The sequence below is a fragment of the Melanerpes formicivorus genome, unplaced genomic scaffold, assembly GCF_026170545.1.
Source record: "Melanerpes formicivorus ecotype bairdi unplaced genomic scaffold, bMelFor1.0.p_v2 SCAF_96, whole genome shotgun sequence".
NCBI classification, from domain to species: Eukaryota; Metazoa; Chordata; class Aves; order Piciformes; family Picidae; genus Melanerpes; species Melanerpes formicivorus.
The window spans coordinates 1,301,490-1,323,891 of record NW_027142448.1 but is presented as its reverse complement, the minus strand read 5'-3'; the positions used below and the strand labels follow the sequence as shown (position 1 = coordinate 1,323,891).

General features: G+C 51.8%; 1 protein-coding gene across 2 annotated transcripts; it reads right to left on the bottom strand.

Moving 5' to 3' along the window:
• Positions 1-5,169: 5,169 nt before the first annotated feature.
• On the bottom strand, positions 5,170-21,489 carry NECAP1 (NECAP endocytosis associated 1). 2 transcript variants are annotated; one of them, XM_068166028.1, is made up of 9 exons: positions 20,854-21,134; positions 19,931-20,043; positions 11,540-11,640; positions 11,331-11,435; positions 10,882-10,963; positions 10,412-10,520; positions 10,144-10,330; positions 7,553-7,646; positions 5,170-7,426 (listed from the first exon to the last, which is right to left on the bottom strand). In XM_068166028.1, exons 1-9 carry the CDS (start codon positions 20,863-20,865, stop codon positions 7,378-7,380), a joined length of 852 nt encoding a protein of 283 aa, XP_068022129.1. In that variant the 5' UTR covers positions 20,866-21,134; the 3' UTR covers positions 5,170-7,377. The 2 variants fall into 2 exon arrangements, with proteins under 2 accessions (XP_068022129.1, XP_068022130.1); XM_068166029.1 differs by lacking the exons at positions 19,931-20,043; positions 20,854-21,134 and adding an exon at positions 21,302-21,489.
• Positions 21,490-22,402: the final 913 nt, after the last annotated feature.

Sequence of the window (22,402 nt, the reverse complement as noted above, 5' to 3'; positions counted from 1 at the left end):
AGGAAGGAGGTTGAGTTGCTGGAAGGTGTCCAGAGAAGGGCAACAAAGCTGGGGAGGGGTTTGGAACACAGCCCTGTGAGGAGAGGCTGAGGGAGCTGGGGTTGCTTAGCCTGGAGAAGAGGAGGCTCAGGGGTGACCTTATTGCTCTCTACAACTACCTGAAGGGAGGTTGTAGACAGGCAGAGCTTGGTCTCTTCTCCCAGGCAGCCAGCACCAGAACAAGAGGACACAGTCTCAGGCTGTGCCAGGGGAGGTTTAGGTTGGATGTTGGGAAGAAATTCTTCCCAGAGAGAGTGATTGCCCATTGGAATGTGCTGCCTGAGGAGGTGGTGGAGTCACCATCCCTGGAGGTGCTCAGGAGGAGACTTGATGGGGTGCTTGGTGCCATGGGTTAGTTGATTAGGTGGTGTTGGATTGGTTGATGGGTTGGACACGATGATCTTGAAGGTCTCTTCCAACCTGGTCTATTTTCTTTTCTATTCTATTCTATTCTATTCTATTCTATTCTGGAGTTTTCCTCTCTGGAAGTTTTCAAACCCCACCAGGATGTGCTCCTATGCAACCTGCTCTAAGCAAACCTGCTTCAGCAAAGGACTAAATGATCTCTGGGGGTCCCTTTCAACCCCTCCCAGTCTGTGATTCTGTAATGTTTTAGTTACTGTTGTTTCTTTTCTCTTGGTGCTGTTCTGTTAAACTTTCCTTAGCTTAACTCACAGGGGTTTACCTTTTTCTCCCCATTCTCCTTCCCATGGGTGGTTGGGGAGGGGCTGAGGAGGAGTGAGCAAGTGGCTGAGTAGTCTTAGCAGCTGTCTGGTCCTAAACCAAGGTGCACCCTTTCCTTTAGTTTAGATGCTGCTGGGGACACCTCCAGCTGCCTGTTCTGCTCCATGGCTTATTCCATGCCCAGGTCCTGCCCTTGCCCCCATCTCTCACAGGCACAACCTGCACCTGCCCAGGTGAGGTGACCATAAGCAGGCAGCCCAGCAGTCAGCATGGCTCTGGCTAGCAGATGCCAGCTGTCATCTCTTTTCAGAGAATACTTCTATGGTTTTAGCCAGGGCCCAGGTGATGTTTGCCAGCATTGCTCCTACTCCCAGATGCCAGGGGGCCAGCAGGACCATGCAGATGGTGGTGGAGCCCAGGGATGGCATGAAGTCCCCTATAAGCAAACCATTTGACAGCGTCTCCCACAGAATCCTCCTGGAGAAACTGGCTCCTCATAGCCTGGAGAGGTGGACACTCCACTGGGTAAAAACCTGGCTGGAAGGCTAGGCTCAGTGAGTGGTGCTGAACAGAGCTAAATTCAGTTTGCAACTGGTCAGAGGTGGTGTTCCCCAGGGCTCAATTTTGAGGCTTTGACTGTCTTTATCAATGGTTTGGATGAGGGAATCGAGTACACCCCCAGTAAGTTTGCAGATGGCACAATGCTGGGAGGGAGTGTTGATCTGCTTGAGGGTAGGAAGGCTCTACCAAGGGACCTGGAGAGGCTGGGTCAGTGGGCCAAGGCCAATCGTAGGAGATTCAACAAGGCCAAATGTCCTGCAACTGGGTCACAACAACCCCATGCAACACTACAGGCTTGAGGAAGAGTAGCTGGAAAACTGTCCAGCACAGAAAGACCTGAGGATGCTGATGAGCAGCTGGCTGAACATGAAGCAGCATGTGCCCAGGTGGCCAAGAAAGCCAACAATATGCTGGCTTGTATCAGGACCAGTGTGACCAGCAGGACCAGGGAAGTGATTGCCCCCATGGACTCAGCACTAGTGAGGCCACACCTCGATACTGTGCTCAGGTTTGGGGCCCTCACTACAAGAGGAACATTGAGGTGTAGGAGCATGTCCAGAGAAGGGCAATGAAACTGGTGAAAGGTCTGGAGAGCAACTCTTGTGAGAAGTAGCTGAGGGAACTGAGGTTGTTTAGTCTGGAGAAAAGGAGCTTGAGGGGAGACCTTCTCCCTCTCCACAACTCCCTAAGTATGTAACCAAGCTGTAGTTAGGTGAGTGTTGGTCGCTTGTCCTTCTAAGAACAATTGTCAGGAGGAGTGGAAATGGCCTCAAGTTGCACCAGGGGAGGTTTACATTTGATATTAGAAGAAACTGCTTCACTGAAAGGGTTCTCAATAACTGGGATAGGCTCCTTGGGGAGGTGGTGAATCCCCATCGCCTGAGGTGTTTCAAAGAGGCAGAGCTGTGGTGCTGAGGGACATGGTTTGGCACCAGCCTTGGTAGAGCTAGAGAATGGTTGGACTTAAAGGTCTTTTCCACCTGGCAGCAGATGGCAGTACATGGCCATGGGTGAGACTGAACTTACAGGCCCTGGTGGCAAGTGTCACCAACCCAGGGATGCCACACCTCTTCAGTATCCCTATAAACACAAGACTCAGCACAACGGCTGCATGCTACAGGCAGCTCCTTCCTTCAGGGAATGTCTGTTCAGACTGCTTCAGCAATTAAAAAGGCAGTCCCCAAGCAGGCCAGCTGCCTCTGCCCCAGCATGCAGGAGCTGCCATCCTACAGTTCTGGGAAAGGGAAAGCAGGCCCTTGCTGGTTGCCTGGCCAGCCTGCCACAAACAAGTGAGTCAAGAAGTTCACAGCAGTGAAAACTAGCAAAACATTGCTCCGGGCAGAAGCCACTACATGCATCTGGCTGATCTTCCTGTACTCAGTGGAAGCACAGAATTAGAGTGGTAGGGGCTGAAAAGGACAGCTGGGGGTCATTAGTCCAACCCCCCTGCTAAAGCAGGTTTGCCTGGAGCAGATTGCACAGGAATGCATACAGGCAGGTTTTTAAAGTCTCCAGAGGAGGCTCCACAACCTCTCTGGGAAGCCAGTTCCAGTGCTCTGCCACCCTCAAAGGGAAGGCTTTGTTCCTTCTGCTCAGTGGAAACCTCCTGTGTTCTGCTCTATACCCATTGCACATTGTATCATAGTATCATAGTACCACAGTATCAGTCAGGGTTGGAAGGGACCACAAGGATCATCTAGTTCCAGCCCCCCTGCCATGGGCAGGGACACCCCACACTACGTCAGCCTGGCCACAGCCTCATCCAGCCTGGCCTTAAACACCCCCAGGGACAGGGCCCCAACCACCTCCCTGGACAACCCATTCCAGAGCTTCACCACTCTCATGGGGAAGAACTTCCTCCTCACCTCCACCCTCAATCTCCCCACCTCCAGCTTCATTCCATTCCCCCTAGTCCTATCACTCCCTGAGATCCTGAGCAGTCCCTCCCCAGCCTTCCTGTAGCCCCCTTCAGATCCTGGAAGGCCACAATGAGGTCACCTGGGAGCCTTCTCTTCTCCAGACTGAACAGCCCCAACTCCTTCAGTCTGTCCTCACAGGAGAGGTGCTCCAGCCCTCTGCTCATCCTCCTGACCCTTCTCTGGACACCTTCCAGCACCTCCAGATCCCTCTTGCAATAGGGGCTCCAGAACTGGAGGCAGGACTCCAGGTGGGGTCTCAGCAGAGCTGAGCAGAGGGGGAGAATCACCTCCCTTGCCCTGCTGGCCACACTTCTCCTGCTGCAGCCCAGGATCTGATTGGCTTTCTGGGCTGCAAGTGCACACTGAGAGCTCCTGGTGAGCTTCTCCTCCCCCAGCACCCCCAAGGCTCTCTCCTCAGGGCTGCTTTCCAGCCAGTCCCTGCCCAGCCTGCATTTGTGCCTGGGATTGCCTCCACCCAGCTGCAGGACCCTGCCCTTGGTCTTGTTGAAGCTCCTGAGGTTGGCTTGTGCCCACCTCTCCAGCCTGTCCAGGTCCCTCTGGATGGCCTCCCTTCCCTCCAGCTGTCTGCTGCACCACACAGCTTGGTGTGCTATCACTGGGCACCACGGGAAAGATCCCAACCCCATCCACTTGGCCTCCACCCTGTAGATATTGGCAAGATCCCCTCTCAGTCTTCTCCAGAATACACAGCCTCAGGTATCTTAGCCTCTCCTCATCAGAGAGATGCTTTAGTGCCCTCATTATCTCTGTGGGCTTCCATGGCACTCTCTTCAGTAATTCCCTGTGTCTCTTGCACTAAGGGGTCCAGAACTTGACAGAATATTCCAGCTGTAGCCTCACCAGCACAGAGCTGGTGACCTGCTACTCATGCCCTCAATACACTGCAGGAGACCACTGGCCTTCTTGGCACATTGCTGGCTCACAGTATCACCAAGGTTGGAAGAGACCTCAAAGATCATCAAGTCCAACCTGGCACCACAGACCTCATGGCTAGACCATGGCTCCAAGTGCCACATCCAATCCCCTCTTGAACACCTCCAGGGATGGGGACTCCACCACCTCCCTGGGCAGCACATTCCAATGGCTAACAACTCTCTCTGGGAAGAACTTTCTCCTCACCTCCAGCCTAAACCTCCCCTGGCACAGCCTGAGACTGTGTCCTCTTGTTCTGGTGCTGCTTGCCTGGGAGAAGAGACCAACCCCCTCCTGGCTACAACCTCCCTGCAGGGAGTTGTAGAGAGCAATGAGGTCTCCCCTGAGCCTCCTCTTCTCCAGGCTAAACAACCCCAGCTCCCTCAGCCTCTCCTCACAGGGCTGTGCTCAAGGCCTCTCCCCAGCCTTGTTGCCCTTCTCTGGACACCTTCAAGTCTCTCAATGTCCTTCCTAAACTGAGGAGCCCAGAACTGGACACAGGACTCAAGGTGTGGCCTAACCAGTGCTGAGCACAGGGCACAATGACTTCCCTGCTCCTGCTGGCCACGCTGTTCCTAATGCAGGCCAGGATGCCATTGGCCTTCTTGGCCCCCTGGCACACTGCTGGCTCATGTTCAGCTGCTGTCACCCCGTACCCCCAGGTCCCTCTCTGCCTGGCTGGTCTCAGCCACTCTGACCCCAGCCTGTAGCTCTGCCTGGGGTTGCTGTGGCCAAAGTGCAGCACCTGGCACTTGGACTTGTTGAATGCCATCCTGTTGGCCTCTGCCCATCTGTCCAGTCGGTCAAGGTCCCTCTGCAGAGCCCTTCTGCCCTCTACCACACACTACAGCCAGGCCTTCTTCTGCATGCCTACTTCTTGGTCCAGATCCTGAGCCTGTTCACTCCAGAAGTTGCTCCTGTGCAGTCTGCAGAGCATCATGCACTTGCAGAAGGGTAAGTAGGCTACTAGGTCCTTGCTGGAGATACAAAGCCCTTCAATCCACTGGGCTTCATAAGCAACAACAAGTTGACAACTTAGAAGACTTATGACACTTTTCCCCCATGTTACTAGTTTAATTACCATTTGCACCAGTACATCTTATGCTTTATATACAGATAGCTTTAATTTTTGCTTCTTCAGCTCTTCAAATACATAATATATTCATTAGACTAAGACAATACAGAAGAGGCTCCTACTTAGTTGTTAATTGGTGCCATGAGCTTTCTCGGTTTGGGGAAGTGACAGGCAGTTGAAATGACAGGACCTCACAGGGATCTGAGCAAAGAAAACAGAAAGGCAACCAGCAAGTCTGGGACTTTGCTAGCTGAGTACAGCCACCCACAAACCCAGAGGAGGCAGGAGACTGCAGAAGTGAGGATGAAGGCAGGGAGACACCAGGGGAGCCAAGGGATCAGGGTTAAAATGACTAAAAATACATCCAAGAGCAGTCTGGTCCCCACTTCCACAAGTGGAACTGCAGCAGCTTTAGAACTATTTTCAAGAATTTCTCTTCCCACAGGGATGGTCTAAGTGAAACTTTGTCTCTAAATGCCCTCAGTGTAGAAAGGAGCACTTCCTGCAAGTACAAGGTGCATACAGCAAACTTTTAAAAGCCTCACCAGGAAATCTTTGCCCAAAGGGAAAAAATTTGCTTGCACAGCTGTGCTAGCAGAGCGTGTCCCACTCCCCAAAGTGTACATGCTGGTTGAGTGTTCACAACAGAAGGAAACCTTCCAGTGTTCTGGAAGCCTAGTGTTCTACTAACTGGGTACAGCTCTAGAAGAGTCACTGAGACCACCTTCCTAGCTTCCTCTTCTCATCAGCTATCACAGAGGGCAGCCAGCATGGTGAGCTTTCCAGCCTGCCCATTAGCTTTGCTCAGAGCAATCAGCAGGCTTACACCCCAGGTGCCATCCACAATTGCTGAAGATGCTAGTGTCTAGATTGAAGGGTGTTAGGGACTCTCCCAAAGAGAGGAGCAGAGAGCAAGGGCCTTTCACACCTTTCTAACCCCCCAAACCACAAGGGAAAGAGAGTGGGTTTGAAGTGCATTAAAAAAGGCAAGAAAAAAGCCAATCCAAGTTCAGGCAGCCAGGTCACATCCCTGTGCTGCTTTTCTGTGCCTTAGGAGAAGAGCCTCAAGAAGTGGCACAGGTGGGAGAGTGTTGCTGCCATAGCTGAAGGCTGGGCCTGCTATACATTTCTTGCCCAAATGCTAAGTGTGAGCTGGAAAGAGGCAGGAGGCTGTTCCTTCACCAGAGAGTAATTCACTGTCCCACCACAGTCCTTACTGTGCCATGGACATGCAATACTTGCAGCAGTGCCAAGGCACAGTACAGGGCTCAGGATAGTGAGAGAGGAAGTGTTGAGTGGTGGGACTGCCTGGCTGCCATCCAGTGCCTTACCTACCACAACGCAGCAACACACTTGCCTTTTGGTAAAACCATTTCCAGTTAAAACAACAACAGTGAGGACTTGGGTGTTGGGTGGGAGGGAGAAAGGAGTGAAAACAGACAAGCTCCTCCAATGAACCTACAAGCCAAACAAGAAGCCTCATGATGGGGTCCCCAGCTGCAGCAAAAGGGCAGCAGGTCTAACTCTAGCAATTGCATAACTCCTCCCACAACGCACAGGAACCTCCAGCGCCATCAGGAGTTGAACCAAAGAGGAGGAGAGTAGTGCATGCATGGGGAGGTTCCCTCCTCACCAGAGAGATAATTAATCAGAGGGTTTTGTACAAGACAAGCCCTGTCTCATTACAGCTCCTGTCTACAAGCTGCAGCCAAAAGCAGCTCTCCTCAGTCCTGCAGGCCGAGCCGCGGAGATCGGAGTCGCCATTGAAAGCAGCTGCAAAAAGCAGGGAATGGAAAGGACAAGGGACCCAGAACAGCTAAGCAGCTTCCTCCTGTACACACCTGCTTCAGGATTCCTGCTTCCCCTGTGTGGAAAGACTCAGAAAAAGAGCTAGGGTGTACCATGTAGCAACCAAGTGGGTAGAAGAGACGAGGCTACCTCTCTCCTCCTTGCCCATCTTGTGAGGAGTCACTATGCTCTCTTTAGGGTCAGTGGTTTCACTGTGGGGTCATAAATAACAACTTTTAACTGAAGTGAAGATCTGGTTGAAGGAGGAAGGATTGTCCCAGTTTGGTTCTGATTGAAGACTAGAGAGGTTTGTGCCCCATTTGATTGCCTCTAGAGCGTCTCAGTAATCACTTTGTCCCATTCCGCCGCGGTCACCATTCAGAACTGCACCCAGTTGGACTGCTGAGGAGCCTGATTTGGAACAGCACTGAAAGAAAGAAAGAAAGAACCACCAAAAGGAGCAGGTTTAATAAGGCTTCTGAGCTTACAGCTTCCCAGTGCCTGTGAGGACACCACCATTCTCAGGTGCAGTTGCCTTCCCCCCACGCTTTACCTGGACGCAGTGCTGAAGTCTCCCCAGAGGTCTGTGGGAGCTGCTGCTGGTGCCTTTGATGCAGAGGCAGGAGCCTCCAAGTCTAATAGAATATCTAAGGCAGAAAGAAAACATGAAATAGATAGTAATAATTACAAAATCATAGAATCAATAAGGTTGGAAAAGACCTCAGAGATCATCAAGTCCAAGCTGTCACCCAACACCTCAGGACTAACTAAACCATGGCTCCAAGTGCCACATCCAATCCCCTCTTCAACACCTCCAGGGATGGGGACTCCACCACCTCCCTGGGCAGCACATCCCAATGGCCAATCTCTCTTGCTGGGAAGAACTTTCTCCTCACCAAAATCAATCAAGCTCATCAAGAAGAAAAAGTCACAGGCACTGAAATGGTCACCACTCACAAACTGCTGGGTGCAGGGCCACAGAAACCTTGCACACACTCCAGCAGGAGGCAGTCAGACCTTTAAAGCAGCTTCTCTTGCTGAATGTGCACAGAGTGCCCAGCTCACAGTTCTTCATTCAAGAACTATTCAGCTCTGGTAGATCTGTGGTGTTTTACTTCTCCCAAGCACATTTGAAGCTCAAAACCAGCCCAAGCTCAGCAAGAGTAAACAGGTGCCCAAGAGGCATCACCTCCACAGCACAAAGCATGCACTGGAGCCCCTTCAGCCCTGTGCAGAAGTTTCTTCTTGTTCTGATCTGTACACAGCACTGCTAAAGACTCTGCCTTCACAGGAGTATCACCAGCTCTCATGACACTCCTGTACAGTTACACTGAGTACAGCATCTGGAACAGCTCAGCAACCTCTTCATTACAGAGTTACAGAAAGGTCTGGGCTGGAAGGAACCTTTAAAGGTCATTTAGTCCATCCCCTTTGCCATGGGCAGAGACACCTCCCAACATCACATTGCTCAAAGCCCTGTCCAATCTGGCTGTCAGTACTTCCAGCAGAAGGGACATCCACAGCTTCTCTGACCAGCCTGTTCCAGGGTCTCACCACCCTCATCACAAAACAATTCTTCCTTATAGCCAATCTAAATCTATCCTCTTGCAGTGTAAACCTTTGCCTTGTCCTGTCACCCTGGTAGAGAGGCTTCCATCTTTCCCACAAGCCCTCTTTAACTCCTGAAAGGCCACAATAAGGTTCCTTTTCTTCTCCAGGCTGAACAACCCCAACTCTCTCAGGCTTCTTTCACAGATGAGATGTTCCAGCCCTTTGTTTTTTGTGGCCTGCTCCATGGCCTTCTTGTACCAGGGACAGCAGAGCACTCCAGGAGGGAGCTCCAGGCTTAAGTAAAAGGAGAGGACCTCCCTCAACCTGCTGGCCAGGCTCATTTTGGTACAGCCCATGATATGATTTGGTTTCTGGGCTGCAAGCACACAGTGCTGGCTTATAGCCAACTTTTCTTCCACCAGGATTCCTAAGTGCCTGTCTGCAGGGCTGCTCTCAATTCATTCATCCCCTGGTGTGCACTGATACTGATGATAGCCTCACCACAGGTGAAGGATCTTGAACTTGGCCTTGTTGAACCTCACATATATAGCAACATATTTGCTCTCTCTGTATTTATATAGAATCATATGCAGACATTAAAACTAATCCAGCACCCCTGCAACACCACTGCTCTTTGAACATCTTTCTGGTGCCCATACTAAAGCTTCCTCTCTCTCCCTCTGTTCAAAGCCACCCAGGGAGTGTGTGTCCTGTATGTTTCAACAACCACCCCATCTGCCTTTATCTTCTTGCCAGGGACTGTGCAGTACTTTTCTGGACACTCTACACAGCTCTGCCAGTGCCCTTAGGACACACAACTTCAGAAAAATCCAACTCTAAGTCTCCCCCTAGCTTGGCTTAATCAAGACACTTAGTTTCTCCTTTTGGAAGGACAGGAGCTAAAAACTGTGCCCTCCTCAAAAGAACAAGGGGGTGTTATTAAACAAGCATGAAGATCAAGAGGCATCTGGAGGTACTGGAAGGTGTCCAGAGAAGGGCCAGGAGGAGGAGCAGAGGGCTGGAGCACCTCTCCTGTGAGGACAGACTGAAGGAGTTGGGGCTGTTCAGTCTGCAGAAGAGAAGGCTCCCAGGTGACCTCATTGTGGCCTTCCAGGATCTGAAGGGAGCCTACAGGAAGGCTGGGGAGGGACTGCTCAGGATCTCAGGCAGTGATAGGACTAGGGGGAATGGAATGAAGCTGGAGGTGGGGAGATTGAGGCTGGAGGTGAGGAGGAAGTTCTTCCCCATTAGAGTGGTGAAGCCCTGGAGTGGGTTGTTCAGGGAGGTGGTTGAGGCCCTGTCCCCTGGAGGTGTTTAAGGCCAGGCTGGCTGAGGCTGTGGCCAGGCTGATGTAGTGTGGGGTGTCCCTGCCCATGGCAGGGGGGGTTGGAACTAGATGATCCTTGTGGTCCCTTCCAACCCTGACTGATACTATGACACTATGATCATTGGGTCAAAGAGAGCAAAGTCATCAGGACACACATCTCACAGAGCACTACTGACACCAGATTGGCTCCTGGTTCCTGAAAGCAGGCCTCAATCCTCTCTGTGTACCTAGTAGCACCTGCCTGTTTGCCCTGAGCCAGTGTTTACCTGCATTGCTCATGTTACTGGATTTCAGCACTGGTGGTGGTGTGACATGGTTGGCAATGGCTGTGGAGGAAGGGGGAGGTATAGGAGGGACTACAACTTTGCCTCCTGGTGGGGGTGGCAGCAGGCTCAGGCCACCTGATCCAGATGCACGGGGCTTGGCTGCTCCTCCTTTCTTTGTCGTCATATTCTGTATGAAAAGAAAGGAGAAGTGAGGAAGAGTCTTTATGGGCATAGCAGAGAAAGAAGCAGGGTAAACTGGGATGCTTACCCCAATGTTCAGTTTGATGGTTTGCCCCTCCTTAAACCCTAAGTCTAACTTAGGACGTGTGTCAGCTTCCTGGGACTCCTTGGAGATCTCAGTCTCCTGCTTTACCCACCTGAAAAGAAGAAAGGAAGATGTAAGACCCCGTGGCAAAAGGGAAGAGGGCTTCAGAAAAATGCATGGCTCCAACCCACCAAACAACTACCTTGCCTTGTCAAGCCCTCTACCTCCACACTCCCACTGCAGTACAGCAAAAAGCTGGAACACCACAAACCCAAGACACTGTCTAACCCTGCACCTGTGGCATCACAGCTCAGGGATCTGGCCCTGCAGGTCCCTCAGTTTCCATGGCAGTTGGCAGCACGCTCAAGTGTCCTTGATGGAGCCCAAGGAAGCCTGTGCTAAATGCACAGGGACCAGCACCTGCCATGTTCCACAGGCCAGAGGAAAAAGCACGTCAGAAAAGCACAACTCACTTGAAGTGATCCTGCAAAGAGACGTTGAAGTCAAAGGCATCACCGCGATCCGTGAAGCCAATGCCTATAAAAGCACTTCGCCCTAGCAAGGAGACAGGAGGAGTCATTGGAGGTGCCCTGCAAACGGACCCCTCTGCTCATTCACTCCAAAATCCTTCTGCTTCTCCTCAACCACTCCATACCACCTCCTTGACACATCTGCAGCTCACTGGGCCTAGCCTTCAGCACCCACTCTCCTTCACACTTGGCACTCTCAAAAGGGAGCGCTCCTTCCCAGCCCCTGGGCTACGCAAGGTGAAGAACCCTCCTCTGCTAGCTTTGCCTTCCTGCCCCTGCAGTCACACTACTCAGACTGCCCAGCACTCCCCACACCATTCCAGTTCACCTAGCCTATACCCAGCTCCTCCTGCACCTCGACCAGCCGGCAGGCAGAGGCTGGCTCCACTCACCGGTCCCATCCTGAATGCGGATGACAAAGTAGCGGCTGGAATCCGTCACGGTCTCGACTGCGATGCCAGGGTACTGATCGATAGGAGCCTGGGCAAAGAGCTCTCCTGCAGACAGAGTCAGGTGTTCAGAAGGGCAGGCTGGTGCCGGAGCGCGGCACCGGAGCGGCAGGCACAGGCAGAGCCCTCCCGAGCCACAGCCCTGCCCTCACCTGAGACCTTGTCCTCCAGTTTGATGTAGGCGGTCTTGCCTTTCGAGGTGACGCGCAGCCGCCCTGTCCAGTCGGGATGGTCCAGCTTCCAGTCAGATGCCCTGAAACAACCCCAAACAAAGAGAGGAGAGGAAACTCTTCACTTCTGCCCAACCATCTCAGCAGCAGCCTCTGCCCCTGAGCTTCAACACCTGCAGCTGCCTTTATTCCCTTCCTCTCCTTAAACAATATATGGTGGCCAGGCACCAGGGGTGTGCCCCAGGGATCAGTGCTGGGCCCTGTGCTCTTTAACATCTTCATTGATGATCTGGATGAGGGCACTGAGTCCATCATCAGTAAATGTGCAGATGACACCAAGCTGGGGGCAGGAGTTGATCTGCTGGAGGGTAGAGAGGCTCTGCAGAGGGACCTGGACAGGCTGGACAGATGGGCAGAGTCCAAGGGCAGGAGACTGAACACATCCAAGTGCCAGGTTCTGCACATTGGCCACAGCAACCCCAGGCAGAGCTACAGGCTGGGGTCAGAGTGGCTGAGAGCTGCCAAACAGAGAGGGACCTGGGGGTGCTGGTTGATGGTAGGCTGAACATGAGCCTGCAGTGTGCCCAGGCAGCCAAGAGGGCCAATGGCATCCTGGTCTGCATCAGGAAGAGTGTGGCCAGCAGGAGCAGGGAGGTCATTCTGCCCCTGTACACTGCACTGGTTAGGCCACACCTTGAGTCCTGTGTCCAGTTCTGGGCCCCTCAGTTTAGGAAGGAGGTTGACTTGCTGGAAGGTGTCCAGAGAAGGACAACAAAGGTGGGGAGGGGTCTGGAGCACAGCCCTGTGAGGAGAGGCTGAGGGAGCTGGGGTTGCTTAGCCTGGAGAGGAGGAGGCTCAGGAGTGACCTTCTTGCTCTCTACAACTACCTGAAGGGAGGTTGTAGCCAGGCAGAGGTTGGTCTCTTCTCCCAGGCAAGCAGCACCAGAACAAGAGGACACAGTCTCAGGCTGTGCCAGGGGAGGTTTAGGTTGGATGTTAGGAAGAAGTTCTACACAGAGAGAGTGATTGCCCATTGGAATGTGTGGCCGGTTGACGTTGCCCCCTTAAGAAAGGGAACATGGTGGACGGAAGTTGGCAAACGGAAGGAATAGTCTAAACTAATTTCATTGGACGAGTGGGAGGAAGCACTTCTGAGCTGGGACTATACTGGACATTTCCAGCACTTCTCAGTCAGTCTTGCTTCCGCCTCTTCTTCAGGCAACAGCTTTCTGTCCTGGGCTTCCTGCCAAGGCTTCGGCCTTGAGGCCGATAAGATACCAGGCCTGTATATTAACTCCTTTCCAATTAACACAAAACTGCTTTTAACTTCTTTCTTTCGCTCTCTCTCTTTTCTATCCCACTCTGGGGAAAGGGGGGGGGAAGAGAGGGGAGAGCGGAGGTGGGGGACCCCTCTCTGCCGAGGGGGGCACTCTCATTTCTGTGTTACTCTGTTGTATATCTTTGTATATATTGTAGATATTGTAAATTTGTAAATAATCCCCTGCAAACCCTACATTGCTTTGTAAATATAGCTCCACTGCTTTGCTAATTCAGCTTGCGAGTTTTTTTTCCTTTCCCTTCAATTTTTTTTTTCCCTTTTACTTTACAAGGGGGAAGGGAGGAGGCTTCTCAGCCTTATCCTTCCAAACCCACCACATTTTTTTTATTGGCGCCCAACGTGGGGCAGATAATTAGTTTAATTTATTATTTGATTGATTTAGTGTTTTCCAGCTGAATTAGCAAACATGAAGGTATTGTGGTTTGTGGAGCGATTATTCTTTTCAATTTTTGGGGCTCTGGTTTACAGGTATTGTTTGGGTTTGATTCTGGATTACCTGGGTAAATATTTGGTGCGGACAATTTATATGTGGGTTATGTATAAAGTTAAATTATGGTATGGAAAATGTATTAATTTATTATGGCCAGTGAGATACAGGAATGTTACCTCCACCACTCTCCCAATTGAGATAAAGGGTTTTAAGATTCCGCCTGAGGAGACAGTAACTTTAGGTGAGGCCTGGGATCCAAAGGTGATTTATGTGATGTGTATAAATCTGTTGCTGGTGATGGTAATTGCATATTTACTGTTCTCTCTGCGGCGAGAGAGAAAGATATCCAGGGCGTGTTTTGTTATTAAAACTAGATCAAAAAGAAAACGCCGTGGCTCTCGATCAGTCCCAGAGTCATCTAGTGATGAGGACTGTGGAGAACCCGTGTCAGTCAAAAAGAAGGCTAAAAAGTTAATTGGTAAGGCAGCTCTAAATGACTTTGCTGATTCTAGCAAGCAGCCAAGGGCATCGGCTGGTATCAACATGGCGCCTACTCCTTCTCCCACTCCTTCTCCTTCTTCTTCTCTGTCGGCCATTAACGGAGCAACGTCACTTCCACCCACTCCCTCAGTGGGACCGGAAGTCACTGCCCCAGCAGCTGATTTATCTCAGGACCTGTCAGCTTCCATTAAGGTGGCTGTAAATTCAAACACAGCTCCAGTTAAGGTGGCTCCTTTAAAGACTAGAGCTGGAAAGGGCAAAGATGGAGAAGAAGAGGAGGAGACTGATCCTGGTGAGGGGCCCTCTACTCTAAAAGATCCTGCTCAGGAGGAAGAGAAGGTTTGTTTTAAAGATCTAGCTAACCTAGTGAGATCAAAGCAGGATAGAGATGAAGCTAGGAAAGCAGCTGGCAAAGGTGGTTCTCAGCTTAAAGAGATCCTTAGGAGGATGACAGCAGGATTTTATGGGCAAAGAATTCAGGGAGATGAAGATGAAGATGATATTACGGACTGTTCGTCACCAAGGGAGGAATTGCGTAATGTCCGTAAAGATTTCACCAGGGCAGATAAGGAACCAGTTCTAGCTTGGCTTAGTAGGTGTTATGATACAGGTGCTTCAGCTCTAACAGTTGGAGACAAGTCAGCAGCTCAATTAGGAACTCTCTCAAGGGACAATGGAATAGATAGACATCTAGGCGAAGCTCTCGGTAAGGTTAATCTGTGGATACGCCTTTTAATAGCGGTTGCCCTGAGATACCCTTCCCGAGATGATCTTCCCTGGAATCCTAAACCCTGGACTACCATAGATGAGGGAATTAAGCGCTTGAGAGAATTTGCTGTTAGAGAGCTACTCTATGGTGAACATGAAACTCTGAATCCTGATGACATTCCTGTGGGTATTGGTCTTGCTAAAAAGATCATCAAACTTGCTCCTTCCAATTATGCAAACATTCTGGCAAGCAGAATTGTGTCAAGAAGTTATGGTGGAGCTTCTCCCACGGTTGGCCAATTCAGTGATCAAATGAGACAATTGGAGGATAGCATGACACGTGGTTCTTTGGTTTCGGCCATTAAAACTATGTCTGGTGATATACAGAATTGCATAAGAGAGTTAAAAGATGAATTTAGAAATTCCATATCCCAATTGGCACAAAGGGATAGTTTCAATTCTCCCTCCAGGTGGGTACAAGTTTCATCTGTGAGGAATACACGTCCTCCAAGGAGGTCATTCCAAAACAGGACATTCCAAAACAGGACATTCCAAAACAGACCACCAAGGCAATCACGTAGAACTATTTGGATAACTCTGCGTGATCAGTTTGGTGAGAACATGAACCGCTGGGATGGCCAACCAACTTCTAATCTTTTCAGGAGACTGAGGGAATTGCAAAGTGGCAGAACCCAAGGTAGCAATACCAGAAGGGTAGCTGTTACTTCCACAGTTCCCCAGAACGACTCTTATGGCTCCAACAGTGGCTCCAGTTATAACATGCAAAGTTATAACCCTGCAAACTATGTGCAATGCACATGTGCACATGTTCCCCATAACTAGGGGTGCCCTGCCTCCCGCCAGGGGGAGGAGAGGGATAACAGAGATAATAGAATCTATTGGGATGTGTACATCCAGTGGCCTGGCACTTCACAATTTCGGAAGTACAGGGCTTTGGTTGACACAGGAGCTCAGTGCACCATAATACCATCAAATTATCAGGGATCAGAGTCTATAACCATTCTGGGAGTCACTGGTGGATCTCAAGAGTTAAGTAAGGTAGAGGTTAACATAAGTTTAACTGGTAAACAATGGAGGAAGCATACAGTTGTGACCGGACCTGACGCACCTTGTATTTTGGGAATTGATTTTCTGAAAGAAGGGCATTTCAAGGACCCTAGAGGTTACAAATGGGCTTTTGGAGTAGCTTCTATAGAAATTGATGGACAAAAATTGAAGCTATCTGCCAGACCTGAGCTTTCTGATGAATCTGCAGTTGTGGGACAACATAAGATACAGGACATTAAATTGCCGGTTGCTTCTCAGACTGTGCATCACAGACAATACAGAACCAACCGTGACTCTTTGTTGCCCATTCAGAATCTGATTCGTCAGTTGGAGAGTCAGAAAGTCGTCAGCAAAACTCATTCACCTTTCAACAGTCCAGTGTGGCCTGTGCGGAAGCAGAATGGAGACTGGCGTCTGACGGTAGACTACCGAGCCCTAAATGAAGTAACACCACCTATGAGTGCAGCAGTACCAGACATGATGGAGCTACAGTATGAGCTGGAATCCAAAGAGGCCAAATGGTATGCCACCATAGACATTGCTAATGCATTTTTCTCCATTCCCATAGCAGAGGAATGCAGGCCTCAGTTTGCTTTCACCTGGAGAGGAATCCAGTACACTTTCAACAGGCTGCCAATGGGCTGGATCCACAGCTCAAGCATCTGTCATGCAGTGATCCACGATGCTCTGGAGAAAGGAGGTGCTCCAGAACACATCCAGTTCATCGATGATATCATCGTCTGGGGTAAAACTGCTGAGGAAGTCTTCAAGAAAGGTAACAAAATCATTGACATTCTTCTGAATGCAGGTTTTGCCATCAAACGAGACAAGGTGAAAGGACCTACCACAGAGATTCAGTTTCTGGGAGTACGATGGCAGGATGGACGCCGACACATTCCAGTGGATGTGGTAAATAGAGTCTCTACCATGGCAAGTCCCACAAACAAGCAAGAGACCCTACGTTTCTTGGGGATAGTGGGATTTTGGAGACTGCACATTCCTGGATACAGTCAGATTGTGAAACCTCTGTATGATGTGACTCGAAAGAGAAACCATTTCCACTGGGGACCTGAACAACAAGCAGCCTTTGACCAGATAAAACAAGAGGTGATTCAAGCGATGGGTCTGGGACCTGTCCGAGATGGTCCAGACATTAAGAACATTTTGTACACGGCTGCAAGTGACAATGGTCCAACCTGGTGCTTGTGGCAAAAAGCTCCAGGTGAGACACGTGGACGACCTCTTGGTTTCTGGAGTCGAGGTTACAGAGGTTCAGAGGCTAATTATACTCCAACAGAGAAAGAAATCTTAGCTGCCTATGAAGGAGTAAAAGCATCTTCTGAAGTGATTGGAACTGAATCACAACTTCTTCTAGCTCCCAGATTACCAGTTTTGAATTGGATGTTCAAAGGCAAAGGATCCACACCACATCATGCCACAGACTCAACATGGTCTAAGTGGATGGCTCTGATAACACAGAGAGCTCGAATGGGAAATCTTGAAAGACCTGGTCTAGTGGAGGTGATCTCAAGTTGGCCTGAAGGTATCAACTGTGCTAAACCTCCAGAGGAGAAAGTAACTCGTGCTGAGGAAGCTCCTCCTTACAATGACCTCTCTGATGATGAAAAGAAATATGCTTTGTTCACAGACGGTTCCTGTCGTCTTGTTGGAAACAAGCGAAGGTGGAAGTCTGCAGTGTGGAGTCCAACACGCCGAGTTGCAGAAGCGAAAGATGGAGAAGGAGAATCCAGTCAGTTTGCAGAGGTAAAAGCTGTCCAGCTAGCTCTCGACGTAGCTGAACGTGAGAGATGGCCAAAGCTTTATCTCTACACCGACTCATGGATGGTAGCCAATGCTCTATGGGGTTGGCTAAAGAACTGGAAGAGGAGTGGTTGGCAGAGGAAAGGAAAACCCATTTGGGCAGCCAACCTGTGGCAGGACATTGCTGATCGAATCGAGAGAATTCCAGTGAAAGTGAGACACATCGATGCTCACATTCCTAAGAGCAAAGCTACTGAGGAACAGCAACACAACCATCAGGCAGATCTAGCTGCAAGAGTTTCTCAAGTAGACATGGACTCTAATCTTGATCTCGACTGGAAACACCGAGGTGAGATATTCTTAGCTCGGTGGGCTCATGATTGGTCAGGACATCAAGGCAGAGATGCAACATACCAATGGGCTCGTGACAGATCCATAGACATTTCCATGGATGCTATCACACAAGTCATCCATGACTGTGACATTTGTGCTGCTATTAAGCAGGCAAAACGACTTAAGCCCTTGTGGTATGGTGACAGATGGTCCAAGTACAAGTATGGTGAAGCTTGGCAGATTGACTACATCACTCTACCACGTTCTCGTTCTGGTAAGCAATACGTGCTTACTATGGTAGAGGCAAACACTGGATGGTTGGAAACGTATCCAGTTCCACATGCAACTGCACGCAACACCATTCTCGGTCTGGAGAGACAAATCCTGTGGAGACACGGAACTCCAGAGAGGATTGAGTCAGACAACGGAACTCATTTCAAGAACAACCTTGTAAAGAACTGGGCAAAAGAGCACAGTATTGAGTGGATATTCCACATTCCCTACTATGCACCAGCTTCAGGGAAGATTGAACGCTACAATGGTTTGTTGAAGACCACTCTCAAGGCCATGGGAGGTGGATCTTTGAAAAACTGGGAAAAACATTTAGCACAAGCAACCTGGCTGGTAAATAGTAGAGGTTCAGTGAACCGAGCTGGACCTGCACATTCAGATTTGCTACGAAAAGTAGAAGGTGATAGAGTTCCTGTTGTTAGAGAAAAGAATCTGTTAGGTAAAACTGTGTGGGTATTTTCACCCTCAGGAGAGGCTAAACCTGTCCGAGGGGTGGTTTCAGCTGAAGGTCCGGGTCACACTTATTGGGTAATGCAAGAGAATGGTGAAATTCAGTGTATTCCACAAAGAAATTTAACTTTAGCTGAAAGAGGTTAATTTCAAACTGCTGTACAGCTACATCGCGTCCAGAGGAAGAATCAACGAGGAATCTATGGTGCATGAACCCTGAGATCCCTGAGAGCCCTGAGTCAACTAACAGACCCTGAGATTCCCTGTTTCCCTTTTCTTCGCTTCGTCGGTGAAGAAATGAACTGTTTTCCATTTTTCTCATTTTCTGATTTTCTTGGACTTTTGAATCATCTACATCTGAGCATAGCCGGAATGGACTATGAACTTTACTCACGAACTGTAAATATCGTTTTGGATTGGATGGACAGTATGAACAGCCAATGAAATTGTTTAGAAGGGGTGGACTGTGGCCGGTTGACGTTGCCCCCTTAAGAAAGGGAACATGGTGGACGGAAGTTGGTAAACGGAAGGAATAGTCTAAACTAATTTCATTGGACGAGTGGGAGGAAGCACTTCTGAGCTGGGACTATACTGGACATTTCCAGCACTTCTCAGTCAGTCTTGCTTCCGCCTCTTCTTCAGGCAACAGCTTTCTGTCCTGGGCTTCCTGCCAAGGCTTCGGCCTTGAGGCCGATAAGATACCAGGCCTGTATATTAACTCCTTTCCAATTAACACAAAACTGCTTTTAACTTCTTTCTTTCGCTCTCTCTCTTTTCTATCCCACTCTGGGGAAAGGGGGGGGGAAGAGAGGGGAGAGCGGAGGTGGGGGACCCCTCTCTGCCGAGGGGGGCACTCTCATTTCTGTGTTACTCTGTTGTATATCTTTGTATATATTGTAGATATTGTAAATTTGTAAATAATCCCCTGCAAACCCTACATTGCTTTGTAAATATAGCTCCACTGCTTTGCTAATTCAGCTTGCGAGTTTTTTTTCCTTTCCCTTCAATTTTTTTTTTCCCTTTTACTTTACAAGGGGGAAGGGAGGAGGCTTCTCAGCCTTATCCTTCCAAACCCACCACAGAATGTGCTGCCCTGGGAGGTGGTGGAGTCCCCATCCCTGGAGGTGTTCAAGAGGGGATTGGATGTGGCACTTGGTGCCATGGTCTAGTCATGAGGTCTGTGGTGACAGGTTGGACTTGATGATCCTCGAGGTCTCTTCCAACCTTGGTGATACTGTGAACTGGAGGCTATTTCCTCTCATCCTATCACTTGCTCCTAGGGAGAAGAGACCACCACTCACCCTGCTACAGCCTCCTCCCAGGGAGTTGTAGGGAATGAGGTCTGCTCTCAGCCTCCTTTTCTCCAGGCTAAATAACCACAGTTCCCTTAGCCAGCCCTCACAAAGCTCTGCTCTCCAGACCTTTCACTAGCTTCACTGCCCTGAACCGTGGTGATGTTGCATCAGGAAAAGCCTCCACTCCATCATCCTACCCTGCTGTTGTAAAACAGCGTCGAGTACTTCTCAGCCCAGACGCAGCGAGGTGAAGCACACCACACACACACAGAGCCATCCTGCCCGGCCCATCACACCCTGCCACCCACTGCTGCAAAGGGGAAAGGAAAGAAAGGAGGGGAAAAAAAACCACAGGGAAAACAAAAAAAGACAATAAAAGACAATAAAATAAACCCTAAAGCCTACAGATTGTGCAACTAGAAACACCTGCGGCCAGGCACATCCACAGGCTGCGCGCCCAGCGGGCACCACCAGCACCTCAGAGCGCACCGCCCCGCTCCTGCCAGCCGCTGGGCACAGCGTCACCCCCCCGCTGCTGGGCGAAGGGAATGCCTTCCCAGCTGCCGGCCCTGCAGGCTCTGCTGAACCAGGCTGAACTCGCCCTGGCCTCCCGCTGCGGCGGCGCAGGGCCAGCGGGCCCGCACCCGGCACTGCCATCCCTGCCCCGCAGCCGGCGCTGCCGTCCCTGCCCCGCCGCAGCCGGCGCTGCCGTCCCTGCCCCGCAGCCGGCGCTGCCGTCCCTGCCCCGCAGCCGGCGCTGCCGTCCCTGCCCCGCAGCCGGCGCTGCCGTCCCTGCCCCGCCGCCGCCGCTGCCGTCCCTGCCCCGCAGCCGCCGCTGCCGTCCCTGCCCCGCAGCCGCCGCTGCCGTCCCTGCCCCGCCGCCGCCGCTGCCGTCCCTGCCCCGCAGCCGCCGCTGCCGTCCCTGCCCCGCAGCCGCCGCTGCCGTCCCTGCCCCGCAGCCGCCGCTGCCGTCCCTGCCCCGCAGCCGCCGCTGCCGTCCCTGCCCCGCAGCCGCCGCTGCCGTCCCTGCCCCGCCGCAGCCTCGCGTCCCGGGGAGCCGGCGACACTGGCAGGGGAGGGCAGCGCTGCCAGGAAGATGAAGCTGCTCAGACGCCTTCACCTGCTGGCACATGATGAGCAGAGCAACCCCTGCTTCCTCCCCGCAGCACGGGGGCAAAGGCTCCCGCTTCCAGGCGGCTCCAGCCAGCACGTCCCCCACGGCCACAGCCAGCTCACAGCCACCGCCACCAGCCACCGCCAGCTCCCTGCCACGGCCACAGCCACAGCCAGGCTCCAGCCACAGCCACCGCCAGCTCCCTGCCACCGCCACCAGCCACCGCCACAGCCGGCGGGGGCTAAGGCCTCGGCGAACGGGCCCGACCCGCTGCGGTCGGAGGCAACGGCTTGCCAGGGCCCCGGCTCACGGTGAGCACGCCCATCCCCGGGCTCAGCCGATGGCTGCCCTGCCCTGCCCTGCCCGGCAGCGGCAGCCCCGAGGGCAGGGCGGGCAGGGGCTCATCTAGGCTGCATCGAGCCAGGGGCACCCCGGCTACAGCGCAGAGTCTCACCTGTACCCGCGGTTGGAAGTGCGCGGCGGGATGCGGTAGACGTTGACATCAGTCTTCACGCAGAGAACGGACTCATACTCCAGCTCAGCCGCCGCCATCTCGGCCACCAAAGCGTGAGCGAAGAGTGGGAGACTAATACCCCAGGATGCTTCCGACCACCATCTTTGATGAGGGCAGACACCGCCTAAGGGCGGATGGGCAAGCCTACGTCGAAGACGCGGAGGAAGACATCTTGGATCCTGGCAGCAGCCCCGGTGAGGGGAGGTGGCCATCTTGGAGACGGTTCTGATACAGTTGCGACGCTGGCGCCATTTTGGACACTGGCAGTTTCCACACAGGGTCTGGCGCGGCCATGTTTGCTTGGGGCTGGGGAATGAGGTGCGGGGAGCATGAGGATTCCTGCGTGACTTCGGTGGAGGCCCTGAGCGCTTCTCGCCTGAGTCGTTTTCTTTCCTCGCAGCCTGTTGGGTTTAAGGGCAAACGGAGTTTTGTGTGGTCTGTGATGCTGAAATCAGGAGTCCATTGGTGAAAGAGCAGCACATCAAAGAGAAAATACAGCACAGACTTAGCCCAGGTTGTGCAGCTAGAAGCGGTGAACGTGCCTGCTGAGGAAAGGCTCATCTGAGGAGTGCTGCCCGGAGAGGTGGCCAAAATAAGTGTACAAACATTTGGGTGAGTGTTCTTATCATAATACCAGTCAGCGTTGGAAGGGACCACAAAGATCATCCAGTCCCAACCCCCCTGCCATGGGCAGGGACACCCCACACTACATCAGCCTGGCCACAGCCTCAGCCAGCCTGGGCTTAAACACCTCCAGGGACAGGGCCCCAACCACCTCCCTGCACAACCCATTCCAGGGCTTCACCACTCTCATGGGGAAGAACTTCCTCCTCACCTCCAGCCTCAATCTCCCCACCTCCAGCTTCATTCCATTCCCCCTAGTCCTATCACTCCCTGAGATCCTCAGCAGTCCCTCCCCAGCCTTCCTGTAGCTCCCTTCAGATCCTGGAAGGCCACAATGAGGTCACCTGGGAGCCTTCTCTTCTGCAGACTGAACAGCCCCAACTCCTTCAGTCTGTCCTCACAGGAGAGGTGCTCCAG

Excerpts from the sequence above, each read along its gene's own strand:
- NECAP1 (XM_068166028.1), bottom strand. Across the intron at positions 10,331-10,411 it reads CCATCAAACTGAACATTGGG|AATATGACGACAAAGAAAGG; the intron begins GTAAGCATCCCA and ends CTTTTCATACAG. Across the intron at positions 7,647-10,143 it reads CAGTAACATGAGCAATGCAG|ATATTCTATTAGACTTGGAG; the intron begins GTAAACACTGGC and ends TTTCTGCCTTAG.